This window comes from Lactuca sativa, chromosome 4, assembly GCF_002870075.4.
Source record: "Lactuca sativa cultivar Salinas chromosome 4, Lsat_Salinas_v11, whole genome shotgun sequence".
In the NCBI taxonomy this organism is placed as follows: Eukaryota; Viridiplantae; Streptophyta; class Magnoliopsida; order Asterales; family Asteraceae; genus Lactuca; species Lactuca sativa.
The window spans coordinates 108500494-108514528 of NC_056626.2; the positions used below are offsets into that span (position 1 = coordinate 108500494).

The 14035-nt window shown below is 27.3% G+C and overlaps 1 protein-coding gene across 1 annotated transcript; it reads right to left on the reverse strand.

Moving 5' to 3' along the window:
* Positions 1 to 658: 658 nt before the first annotated feature.
* LOC111886261 (NAC domain-containing protein 73) lies at positions 659 to 3162 on the reverse strand. The gene is made up of 3 exons (XM_023882504.3): positions 2719 to 3162; positions 2418 to 2607; positions 659 to 1545 (listed from the first exon to the last, which is right to left on the reverse strand). Exons 1-3 carry the CDS (start codon positions 2860 to 2862, stop codon positions 1019 to 1021), a joined length of 861 nt encoding a protein of 286 aa, XP_023738272.1. The 5' UTR covers positions 2863 to 3162; the 3' UTR covers positions 659 to 1018.
* Between the last annotated feature and the right edge of the window lie 10873 nt (positions 3163 to 14035).

Consider the following 14035-nt stretch of genomic DNA (forward strand, 5'->3'; position numbering starts at 1 on the left):
AGCACGATGTAAGCGGTTGTAGATGATGGTGGTGACAATACCTTTTGGATCTAGGTTTTTCTTAAAGGTGATGGTGGCGAAAGAAATGTGGTAGCAGTTGCAATATGTGGTTTTAAAGGTGGTGGTGACATTGGTCACGTGAAGGGAAGGTGGTAATGATGGTGGTGAAGGAGAGTTGTGGTGGCGGTCATATTCTTGGAGAGATGAAATTTTGAAAGAGAAATTGAGATTTTAGCTTTTCATATGGGAGATATAAATAAGTAGTCAAGATATCAAATTAAATTTGCTGAAAACGAAGGAATATTTGGTCAATTTAACCAATTCATTTCCTTATTTTTCTATAAATGTGGTTATATCTAACATTTTTAATGGGATTAGTTAGATTTATTCATTGGTGACTAAATAAGCGTTTAATGCATAAATTGTAATATTGTATATGTTGGGTTATGGTTTGTATGACTTAATTTGAAGCGTTTGACCAAATATATATATATATATATATATATATATATATATATATATATATATATATATATATATATATATATATATATATATATATATATATATATATATATATATATATATATATATATATATATATATATATATATATATATATATATATACTCCACATTCCTTAAAACTAAACCAATGGTAACAAGTAAATTTTAGATCATGCCAAATTAGTAAAACACTTATATGAACCAGTTAATGGATCCAAGGTTATTTGTATTACATCGTAAATTATTATGCATGACTATCGACCTAATTACATCCTAACTAGTATATGTCTTATACTCGTAATACATATATCTTGATCTTCAAGTTATATAGAAGATTATATAAGGCTGTTTACCATCCACCAAAAGAGGCACTTCTTATTCTTCTCATACTTGTTTTCCGTAAGAACACCATCCATAATTAACTAATCCCACATTTGGGACGTAAACTCATTCTTCACTTGTACATGAAAAATGCAGATTCTTCATCTTGTCTTGTACTATTATAGATATATTCATGGTACAACCGAAGATCCATCATGCAAATTCAAATCATGGGCGTGTTGAAGATTTTGCTGGTAAGAAACGAGTGAGGGGCTGAAGTACTCGACGAAGGTGGTATTATTAGTACCATGAGTAACTTCATGTGCATTTCGACCATTTGATTTCACAAGGGGAGATATTATATTGTCTTTGACAACGTTGGAGCCACATTGTCTAGGCTGTGTTTGGTAGAAAATCTTGGATACAACCAATTCACCTTCTTTTTCATCTTCATTGTTACCCAAATGGTATTGATGCATTACCCAATTCGTTTTTTCTGGCTTTTTTTGCTTCCCATAGTTAGCGTAAAGCACAAGTATCTTCTTGTAGCCTTTAACTTTTGTTTTCAGAAAAACTGGCCTAGTCTTACCAGTTTTATGCCATCTAGTCTCGCTCCCATCAATCTCACTATGCACCTTTCTTCGTTTCCTTGTTCCTGTGGTGTACGCTTTGGATGGTCTATGAAAGAAATGTCGAACCAAACCGTCCTTGCTCACTCCTGCATGTGATTAGTTTCATTTATGAAAGAACTCAGCACATGCATCATGGACATATACGCTCACTACAGTTTTTTATTGTAATATCCCGCTCATCAAAAACTTACAAACTTCAGCTTCACATGTTTTTTTTAATGGTGACAATTAATTAACTGGACAGACGCTAAAAATAAAATATCAAAAATAGCCCTTTAATTAGTAGTACATATGCAGCGAACCTGTGAACTAGGGAGAATAATTGTTACATTTGATTCGACCCTGCAAGTAATTGTTTTCACTGTAAAGTATATATATGCTTACATTTTGTTGATGCAGCTATCTTAAATATTGTTTCCAGTGAAGTAACAATTTATTTCTTTAAATAAATATGCAATCATGTTTCATTCTAGAAACAAAATACTGAAGAATGTAAGTAATCATTATCAACTCATGAACTTAAATACTTATATTTAAAAAATATTTAGTTTTTACCAAAGTTTTTAAAAATGTTTGATTTGGTAATTAACGATTTGTACAATTAACGCAAACAATCTTGGTTCTAGAATAAAGTTGTTTTGCATATTTCCTATGTAAAACATCTACTTACATAAATTTAAAAAATAAAACGTCCTTTCCTAAACAAATATTTATCCTTTTATATAAGGTGTAAAATATTTATTAAGCTATTTATTCTTCAAGCCTTGCATTTTTGAGTTGAATTAATGGAGTGATATCCGATAAATAATGTACAACTTGTGTATTATTTTGATCATTCAGAATTAAATGGACCATCATTTAGAAATAAATGCACAACTTCTTGTATATTCGGATTTGGATATCTCTACTATTAAATATCTTCTATAAAATAAATCTATATATAGTACAAATGTATTACCTGGTAATTTCTCAGGATGAGTATAGCAGATTCCATTTTCACCCTCAACTGTAGGTATGAACTCATCGATCAAAGGATGGATCCTATGTGCATCTAAACGCACTTTGGCTTCCAAATGCTCAAGCAGTTCGTGATCACTTGGATCAAACTTCACTCCGGCTGGCAACCCTGGAAGATCATGAATTCGAGCCTGATACGTACACATGACCCAATCAGAGAGTCAAATTAATACGTTAAAAAAGAAAGGTAAAAACCAAAAGGGTAATTAACATCATGATCATATAATTAATGAAAAACAAACCTTCTCGTAGCAGTTGATCCGATGACCACATGAGGGGCAAGGCACAGTCTTCTTATTATCCATTATGCTGTTATTATCGTTAGATGATGGAAATCTTTTGATGATAACTCCAGGCGTGTCACTACAATCGCTGCACCAGGTCATCTGCTAGTTCTCTGGGAGAGGAAAGATGGTTAATTACAGTGTCCAAAGAATATAAAGGGAAACAAAAGAAAGCAAAGTCGGTTGTGAGAAATAGTATGTGTAGCATGTGGGCTGGTGGATCCTATTTGTTCTTCAAGATTTGGGAAGGTATATAAGTCTTTATGTTCGTCATCTCTTCTTCCACCTTTAGTGTTTAGTACTGTTGTGTAGATTGCTCCTTTTCACCTATTCTGTACCTCTTTGGTCTTGCCTCGAATTATTGTGTGAAAGATCCGTTTCATTTTATTTTGCATATTTTCATTTGAGGTTCTTTAATTACAAAGTTTATTATCTGATCCACTAGATAATTCAAAAGTATAAACAATAAAATTACCATTATGTTGAGACATATGAACGAAGCATCATCAAGACATCTACCTTACTTATACAATATTATATGGATGGTAGAAGGTCGGGAATGATAGCTTGCATGCCAAGTTTTGTCATGTTGATATCCATGTTGTAGGAATACTTCCTTTTCTTTAAATACAATTATTGGTCTTTATTCTTGGTTAATTCCACTTCCACCCCTTACATTCCAATATATTTTGCAATTAGAAACCAGTTTGTAATAAAAGAACTTGTCGTAGTTACACCAACTTCAACCATAATAACATTCAAATTTACATGATTTTGTGTAAAATCTATATAAATCTTTTTTCAACCCTAATCACACACTACAAAATTATACCATTAACATGTTTTAGTCTGGATTGTAAGATTACAAAATAAAAATACAACAAACTATAATAATAATAATAATAATAATAATAATAATAATAATAATAATAATAATAATAATAAAATAACAGTTGAATTAAATAATATTTAAATCATAAACTTAGTTTGTATGGTCATTCCCACAAAAATGCAATATATAGCAGTCCGTTGGAGACACCATTAGAATGTTAAACATTAGGTTGTTGTCATATCTGAACAGGTTAGAAACAGTGTACTGTTAACATATGACCAAACAGAAAATCCAACACCGAAAACCAATTGACCCTTTAGAAAAGTAAATTTGGTATGGCAATGCGTTAATAGAAAGTGGAAGACTTTTAGTTTTCGCTTGTGAAATTAGGGAGTGGATAAGTGTTATGGCAAACTATAGGGATTGAAAGTAAACTAAATGATTACGCTGATTAAAAGAAACAAACAAGAATAATACGGAATATCATATACACTAAAAATATTAGTAGAAAAGTATTTGAGTGCAGATGGGGCAACCAGGAGTTGCTCTCTCTTTCTCTCTCCACACACTTCAGTTGGAATGTCATCTTGAAGTATACATTAAGCTAAAACTTTAAGAAAAACAAAAACATATATAATCTCTCTCTCTCTCTCTCTCTCTCTCTCTCTCTCTCTCTCTCTCTCTCTCTCTCTCTCTCTCTCTCTTTATATATATATATATATATATATATATATATATATATATATATGATACATACTTATAAACCTAGTATTTTTTCCTGAATCTTATGCATTTGAAACATCCATTCTTTTTTTTCTTTTCACTATATTCATTTGAAACTCCTATGACTTTTCAATTTTTTTATAATAATAACTATAATTTGGTAATTGGGTTAAATAAATATCAAATCTAAATTGTATTCATATATAAACTAAAATTTAATATTAAAATAATATCTTTAATTCTACTTATAAAATTACGTTTTTTAACTTTTAACATATTATACTTCATTTATTAGTTTTAATATATTGTTGGATTTAAACCATTATTATTTTAAAGGTATAATTTTTGAACAATGTGTATAAAATACTTAAATTATTAATTAAAATATAGCATTATAGGCTCAACTTAAATATAAATTTCATTTAACTTAAACAACCCAAAGATTATTTTATAAATAGTTAAAAGTGAGAAATTGTAGTGTCTTTTTAATAATGATTGTAAGTTGGTTAATAAGGTTAAATAAATATCAAACCTAAAGTGTAATCATAAATAGACTAAATTTCAATTTTAAAATAATTTCTTTACTTCTATTTATTAAGTTATGTCTTTAAGTTTTAACATAGTATACTTAATTTATTAGATTTAAAATGTTGTTGCATGTAAATCATTATCAGTTTAAAGCTACAATTTTTGAACAGTTTGGACAAAATACTTAAATTGTTAATTTAAATATAACATTACAGTGTCAACTTAAATATAAATTTCAGCTCCACTAAAAAAACCAAATAATATTTTGTAAATAGTTAAAAGTGATAAATTAGAGTGATAAATGCAAAAACTAAATTGTAATATTAGTTTAACTAAAATATTTCCTAAATATATTTATACAATCGTTAAAAATTTTCAAATAAGTAGCTTAAAATAACTTATAATAACAATAGTTAAAAATAACTCTATATAAATGATTATATTGTTAGCTTAAAAATCAAAAAATAATGGTTGATGTTTTAAATACTTATAATAATAGAAATTAAACATTAAGCAAATAATTTTTACAAAATTAGTTAAAAATAACAACTATAAATAATATTAAACCATATATAATATTTAATTTTATTGATGTGTAACTCGCGAGTAGAAGTCATTCAAACGATTGAGATTATGATGTTATAATAGATTTATATATTAACATATAATTCAAAATAATCAATATATTATATCAAATTAATATACGAATTATTATATCAAAATTAACAACAACGTTAGTGTTACATTTTAAAAAAATATATATTTGTAGGGACTTCAACTATATAGGTGTTTCTGCGCATTATAATATCAGCTCAAATATAAATTTCAGTTCCATTTAAAAAAACTAAAGAATATTTTGTAAATAGTTAAAATTGATAAATTGTAGTGATAAAAGCAAAAACTAAATTTTAATTTCAATTTAACTAAAATATTTCTTAAATATATTTTTATAATCGTTAAAAATTTACAAATAAGTATCTTAAAATAACTTACAATAACAATAGTTAAAAACAACTCTATATAAATGATTATATTGTTAGCTTTAAAATAAAAAAATAATGTTTGATGTTTTAAATAATTATAATGATAGAAATTAAAACATTAAGCAAATAAGTTTTAAAAAATTAATTAAAAACACCTATAAATAACATCAAATCATATATTATATTTAATTTTATTCATGTGTAACTCGCGGGTGGAAGTCATTCAAACGATTGAGATTATAAAGTTATAATAAATGTATATATTATCATATAATTCAAAATAATCAATATATTATATCAATTTAATATATACAAATTATTATATCAAATTTAACGACAACGTTATTGTTATATTTAAAAAATAATATATTTGTAAAGATATCAACTATATAGGTGTTTCTGCGCAACACGCGGACATTCGCCTAGTATATATATATATATATATATATATATATATATATATATATATATATATATATATATATATATATATATATATAGAGAGAGAGAGAGAGAGAGAGAGAGAGAGAGAGATATGGACAAGTATTCCTAACTATTAATCTTGAAGATAAAAAAAACTATAAAATACAAAGAAAAATCAAAAAATACTTTTTTTTAAATATTATTTTAGTTATTTAATTTATCCAAAAAAAGTTTAAAATAAAATAAAATAAATCAACTATAAGAGAAATATTCTAATATAATATTATACTGTAAATAATCAAATCAAATTTTAAAAATGTTACAATATTCTAATATTTATTAAAATTGGTAAATATGTTAAAATATTCTAATATTCAATTTGTACTTTTTTTTTTATTTCTTTAGAATATTTTACTATTCTATTAGAATTTTTTGAATATATTTATAGTTTATTATTCTAGTAGAATATTCTAACATTCTAAAATTTCGATTTGAATATTTACAGTATAATATTGTATTATAATATTTTACGTATATTTTGAAAAAAAAACGGTATTTAATTTTTAATTTTTTTATTTTAGTTGGATAAAAAATTGAAGAATATAATATTTTTAAAAAAAATCAAAAATTTTTATTTATTTTGCATTAAAAAATTTTTATCTCCAAAATGAATGGTTAAGATTGCATTTTCATGTCTCATAAAATATGTTGATCTCAGATGAACCTACCCCTATATATATATATATATATATATATATATATATATATATATATATATATATATAGGGTTAGGTTATTTTGTTTTTACTAACTATTGTGTGCCAGAATGCACAGATCTAGACCATCGGATGGAATATAATCAAAGGTCATGATATGAGGGTCTATGATAGTAGAATAGGATAACATGTACCATATAATCACACAAATTTCAGCATAAGGGCATTTTAGTCAATTAACCTATATTAAAAAAGGAAATTTTTGGATTTTTAGGGATGATTAATTCCTTTTTTTTTTAAATCTGTATATTTTAAATTAATTCAAATTTAAAAATCCGGTTTTATTGTGTCAGAATGATAGAATGCCAACTATAAATTAGTAAATATATTTTTCGATTTTATTCTGTCAGAATGGCAGAATGTCAACCATAAACTAGTAAAAACATTTTGAAAGAATACACAAATCAATTCTTGAACTAATAATATAAGAAATAATTACATTGTATGATTGTGATTCACTGAATAATAACAACATTCTGAAAGAAAAAAAAACATCAAAATCTAACAAAAACACTAATCTATTATGAAAGAATATTATTTTTAAGCAACACTTTATACATTGTAACATAACACATTCTGGTATAATACACTCTCGTTCTATATGTTTTCTTTCTTCTCCACATCAATGTTAGCCTCTTCAAAACCTAAATCCACAAAGAAAAGATAATCAAGTTTCAAAAATTAAACAATTCAATGCATTCTAATAGAATACAACAATAAATATTCTTACAGAATAAACTATTCTTGCAGAATATTCTACTTGGATATTCTACTTTACTTCTAACAGAATATTTCAACACAAGTATAAACATGTTACCTTAACATATTCTGACAGAATCTTCCCAATAAGTCCAACATATCAAACCTGCCTCTTTTATACAAAAATTTTCTCTTTTTGACATTATATCAAACACTTGGAGGGCATGTTTTATTATCAACATTCAAAAAACGCAATAGTACAAGCAACATTCAAAAGCATTGATAACAGAAAAACTTGATTCTTGATTCTGAGTCACTTCCAAAATCAAAACTAGTAGATAGAAAATTTGAGTGCAATGTTTCAATATTTTCTTAGGATTCAAGCCCTAAAACAGAATAAGACAGTCCAATTCTATTATTGAATTCTCAGATTGGAAATTTGTAATCATACAAACGAATTGCGAAATAAACGAAAACTAAAAATAAAGGAAAGTAAAACCATACCTGGATTGAAGAAAGAACAAATTCATATCGGCTAAGGTATGCTCTGGTGATGGCCCAAACTTAAACCGATTTAGGGCTTTTATGTCTTGTTCGTCATTTGGCTGATTGAGTAAGGGATACAAATCATTCACAAAGGAGGTCACGAAGGAATGGAACAGATGAACGAAGAGGGGGAAAAGGAAGGCTCACAGGAGGCACCATTTTCGTCGATTGATTGCAAGATGGAGAAGCAGCAAAGTTTTGCTCGTCTCTTCCGGCTACAAGGTGTGAGGTCCGGGCTTTGCAAGCAGCGTTAGTAGCAAAGATGAGCCTTTTGACCTTTGTGGTTGATGGGAACCTCAGAGGAAGAAAAAGAGAGGAAAGCGGGTCCGATAGGAGTCTGGTCGGCAGCCATTCGTCGCAGGTGAGGACCTCGGTGATGTTTGCTTGAAAATCACTCAATAGAAGAAATGTCGTTCACTTGATGATTGATAGTGGAGATGATGGCTGCCATGGTGGGTTTCTTCTCCTGGAATAATGAAGGAGTAGATGGTGAAGATTGAAGAAGCAATTTAAGGACGAATGGTGAGTGTTTTTCTAGGGTTAACAAACTAGTTTCTCCGGACATTAAACGTTTTAAATATCTACCAAAATTAAATATAGTCAAGATTACTATTATACCCTTTTCTGATTTATTATTGAATTTATTTTTGCTTAATTCTGATTGGTTGTTAGAGGTACACAATACTTGTTGAAAACATTTGAACCTAGCTCTCTCTCTCTCTCTCTCTCTCTATATATATATATATATATATATATATATATATATATATATATATATATATATATATATATACACTCACGCACAACAAGATCAAAGAAGAAAGAAATTTTTAAAAGGAAGGTAAGAATATTTTTATATGTGCATCAACAAAATGGATCGTTAGATGAGTAAACACTAAGAGGGTGTTTGGTACGGGGAAATAAGAGGTGAGAAATGAAATTATTTCTATTTCCCTTGTTTGTTTTGTACTAAAATATAGAGAAAAGAGAAAAAAATGATTTCCATTTCCATCATTTTTATTCTCTATTATTTGTAGGGAAAAGATGGGAAACAAAATGTAAAGGCATCCGAGAAATAAAAAAAACGGAGAATTGCGTAACCAACCAAGTTGTCCATAGTTCGATCCGTAAACCCCACATTCAACGATAATTTTTATTTTGCTTTCAATTTTTGCGCCAACAAGAAACAAAATTTAGGAAGTGATAAAGCTAGAAACAAAATTAAAGCAGTGATAAATTGTTCTTTCTAGTCTTCCCATTTTTAATTTTGTTCACGTTATTTCTACAACCATTTATCAACATATAGGATGGTCAAAGTAAATAACCAAGCCAATCTTTAACATGTGCTTTAAGTGAAGAAATATTATGGATGATCAAGCAAAAAAATTGTATACGTACACCTGGAAAGCATGTAAACGACATTACCATTAAAGTAGGATTCAAAATGTTTATTATAAAAACCATTAATTTATGATCACTACAAGAAATATACTCTTTAGCGGTGACGTTATTACCGGCGACTTTATCTAAAGTCGTCGGTAAAGCCCCTTGTCGTCGGTAATAGTGTCGCCGCTAAAGGGTTGCCACCTGAATCCGCACTTTCCCCCTCTGTTGCATCTCAACCGTTCGATGAGATATCCAATCCACCGGGTGGGATGTCTTATCATGTCTAACCTAATACCGGCGACACAAATGTCGCCGCTAAAGGTTAAAAAAAGTTGCCGCTAATAGTTCACTAAAAATGATGCGGTACCCTTCCCTCCAGTTTGTCGTCGCTATTATTAATTGTCGCCGGTAAAGGGTCTGGTGTCGCCGCTAAAGGTGTCGCCGCTATTGCCTCTCGCAGATAAAAAAAACCGCAAGCAGAAACCCTCCATTCTTCATTCTCCTTTCTGTTTGCTTCCAATTTCCTTCACCATTTCGCCGATTTTCTCTTCAATTTGCTTTTTCCAAGCAAATTTCTCCCCATATTGTTCCAAGCAAATATCTCTAGGTGTGGTTAAAGCCTTTGGGACCAATTTCTACCTCCATTTCTTGAAGAAAGGTAAGTTTATTTGGTGATTTCATTTTTTTTTTGTATGTTAATTTCAATTTGTAGCTTTATTTGGTGATTGAATGGTAATAAACTGTTCATATTCTTGTTTTTGGTGTTGTTGTTTTGGATTAGAAGCAAGTTATTCAATTTCTTGTTTGTGGTTATTGAATTGCAATTAGTTGTATAGCTTCCAATTGTAGTTTAGCATTTAGGGACATTTGATGACTATTAAAAGTTGATTTTGATGACTAAATTGCAATAAATTGTTCAATTTCAGTGATTTTGATGGTGTTGTTCAGTTTTTCCGGTGAAGGTAATTTCGGGTGAAAACTAGTTTTTCCGGCTACATATCCGTTGATTTCCGCCACTACAAGTTCTATTATTTCATTTTTTTGTGAATTTTGTATTTATATGTGAAATTATGTGAAAATTGTCATATGTGAAAATTAGATTGTATATTTCGTATTTGTTTGAATATATGTGAATTTGGTATATATATGCCAATGTATGTATGTTTGATGTATATGTGGTATATTAGTATTTTGTAGAAATTATATGTATTTGTTATAACTAGAATGTTATTGTGTGTATGTGAATGTATGTATGTTTGTTGTAAATGTGATATATGATTGTGAAACTTTTGTATTTGGTATAAATAGGATGTTATTATATATATATATATATATATATATATATATATATATATATATATATATATATATATATATATATATGTCAAATTATGTATATTTGGTTTAAGTATGATGTTATTTTGTGTGTATGTGTATGTATTTGTATTTGGTGTATATGTAGTATATGTGTGTAAAAGTATGTGAATTTCATCTTCTTATGTATTATGTAAAACTATGTGGTGTTGGTATAAGTAGGATGCTATAATTGAAAAAAAAAAAAAAAAATTATTGTTATAATTTGAAAAAAACACACAAAAAAAATTATAAAATTTTTTAAAAACTTATACACAAAAACTAGAAAGTTTTTAGTTTTTACCCAAGCTAACTCCAAATTAATTAACCAGTAAGTTATATAGTTAACTTATACTCTTCAAATTAATTTATAAAGTTATATTTCTATAACCAATAATAATCGGTTACCATAAAAATAGGTTAAAGGATGCTATAGTTGAAAAAAAAAATTATTGTTATAATGGAAAAAAAAAACACAAAAAGAAATTATAAAATTGTTTAAAAACTTATATACAAATACTAAAAAGTTTCTAGTTTTTAAATGTTTTATTGCAACATATATATATATATATATATATATATATATATATATATATATATATATATATATATATATATATATATATATATATTAATCTCGACGGTACAAAAGAACAACACAACAATTATGTAAAATTATGTGGTTTTCTTATAAGTAGGAGGCTATAATTGAAAAGAAAATAAAAATTAATTATTGTTATAATTGGAAAAAAACACAAAAAAAAAATTATAAAATTGTTCCAAAACTTATATAAAAATACTAGAAAGTTTCTAGTTTTTAAATGTTTTATTTGCAAGATATTTATATAATGTTATAAACTATATATATATATATATATATATATATATATATATTAATCTCGACGGTAAAAAAGAACAACACAACAACATAATATGTATGTAAAAGTATGTGGATTTCATGTTCTTATATATTATGTAAAATTATGTGGTGTTCTTATAAGTAGGATGCTATAATTGAAAAGAAAATAAAAATTAATTATTGTTATAGTTAGAAAAAAAACACAAATATATATATATATATATATATATATATATATATATATATATATATATATATATATATATATATATATATATATATATATATATATAATTGTTTAAAAAAACTTATATACAAAAACTAGAAAGTTTCTAGTTTTTACCCAAGCTAATTCCAAATTAATTAACCAATAAGTTATATAGTTAACTTATAATCTTCAAATTAATTCATAAGATTATATTTCTATAACCAATAATAATCGTTTACCATAAAAATAGGTTAAAGGATGTTATAATTGAAAAAAAAAAATTATTGTTATAATTGGAAAAAAAAACACAAAAAAAATTATAAAATTGTTTAAAAACTTATATATATTTTAATCTCGACGGTAAAAAAGAACAACACAAAAACATAATTTCTATTATAAAATTGTTTAAAAACTTACAAGTAATTTTAATTAAAATTAAATAAAAAATGCATAAATAAAAAATTTTAATTTATTTTTTTATTATTTAATTTTTGTATTATTTTAGATGTAAAAAAAATGTGGATTGGAAAAAAAACAATGATAATTCTGTATACTAAACTCTAAACCCAAAATTATGTTTCAGCAACATCATGTCTATTGATAAAAGCTGGACTACTAATCCATATCGAAACCATCCCGAGTTCCAAGCAGGACTCAAAGCTTTTATCGAGAAGTCCAAGTCGCACCTTGATAGTAATGGTAAAATCAGATGTTCGTGTGAAAAATGTGATAACAGTTACTTCAAGTACCTGATTGCAGTTGAACACCATATATTTATAATAGTTGTGAAGAAGTCAGGCAGTATATCAAGTAATTAATCTTATCTCTAACTTTTATTCTTAATTTTTTATTTTATCTTTTTAAATCTATATATTTTGGTCGTCAACATAAGAAATTCAAATCTGAGCATCCTCAAAGTGATGAAAAGAGAGAATTTCGTAATTGGTTTCGTGAAAAGGTAATATAAATTAATAAACAAATTTGTTTCATTGATCTACGAATACATAATACATATTAATTTATAATTGTTAGGTTCATCAAATGAAAATAGAAAAATCTCCATAATTCCACAAAGAGTTGTCGGTTCTTGCAATGGGCCCGCAAATGAATGCCTATTCTTACACCGCATGCATAGTCAATGGTGTTAGGTTTATGGTACTTAGTAATGACATACAACATACAACACAAAACTCTGGGGTTTTAGCGGTGGGTGAGAAAGGAGAGAAATATTATGGCCAGTTAGAAGAGATTATAGAGTTGAGGTATAAACATGATTATTCAACTATACTATTTCGTTGCAAGTGGTTTAATACTTGAACAAGAGTTATTTCTAGTGATAGTTTCACCGGTATCGACACACGACGCAAAGCATACAAAGATAATCAACTCATATATGTGTCACATGCCAAACAAGTGTTCTACATCAGAGAACCAAACAATAACCATCGGTGTGTTGTCGAGCATGTTAATCATTAAAGTATTTGGGATCTACCATCGAACGATGACCTTGTTCAAAATGTTGACAATGTCTCAAACGAAAATGTAGACGATGTCGATGTACTTCAAAATATCTCTTCATCCGATGCTCCACTTTTTATCGATTTCAGCATGTACTTTCAAAACATTCCTAGAGTCATTGTTGATGTAGAAAGTGCATCTGAAGTTCCTCCGCCAACTGGTAGAGTCAATGATGTTTCTGATTGCGAGACTGATTATGATACCGAAGAAGACACTGAAGGATATGAGGAAGATTCTGATTAGAATAGTTCTTGTGTAATGTGTATTTGTAATATGAACTTTATTTGGATTTCTAATTTAAATAGAAATGTTTATTCCTATCTAAATGTTTATTCCTATCTAAATGTTTATTTCTATGTAAAGTGTATTTATAATAAAAATTGTATTTGTATATCTTATAATTTTTCAGGAAATGATGAGAGTGTGGCTTTTGTTTATGTT

Excerpts from the sequence above, each read along its gene's own strand:
- LOC111886261 (XM_023882504.3), bottom strand. The coding sequence starts at position 2,862 with ATGACCTGGTGCAGCGATTGTAGTGACACGCCTGGAGTTATCATCAAA. Across the intron at positions 2,608-2,718 it reads GGATCAACTGCTACGAGAAG|GCTCGAATTCATGATCTTCC; the intron begins GTTTGTTTTTCA and ends TGTACGTATCAG. Across the intron at positions 1,546-2,417 it reads TCATCCTGAGAAATTACCAG|GAGTGAGCAAGGACGGTTTG; the intron begins GTAATACATTTG and ends AATCACATGCAG.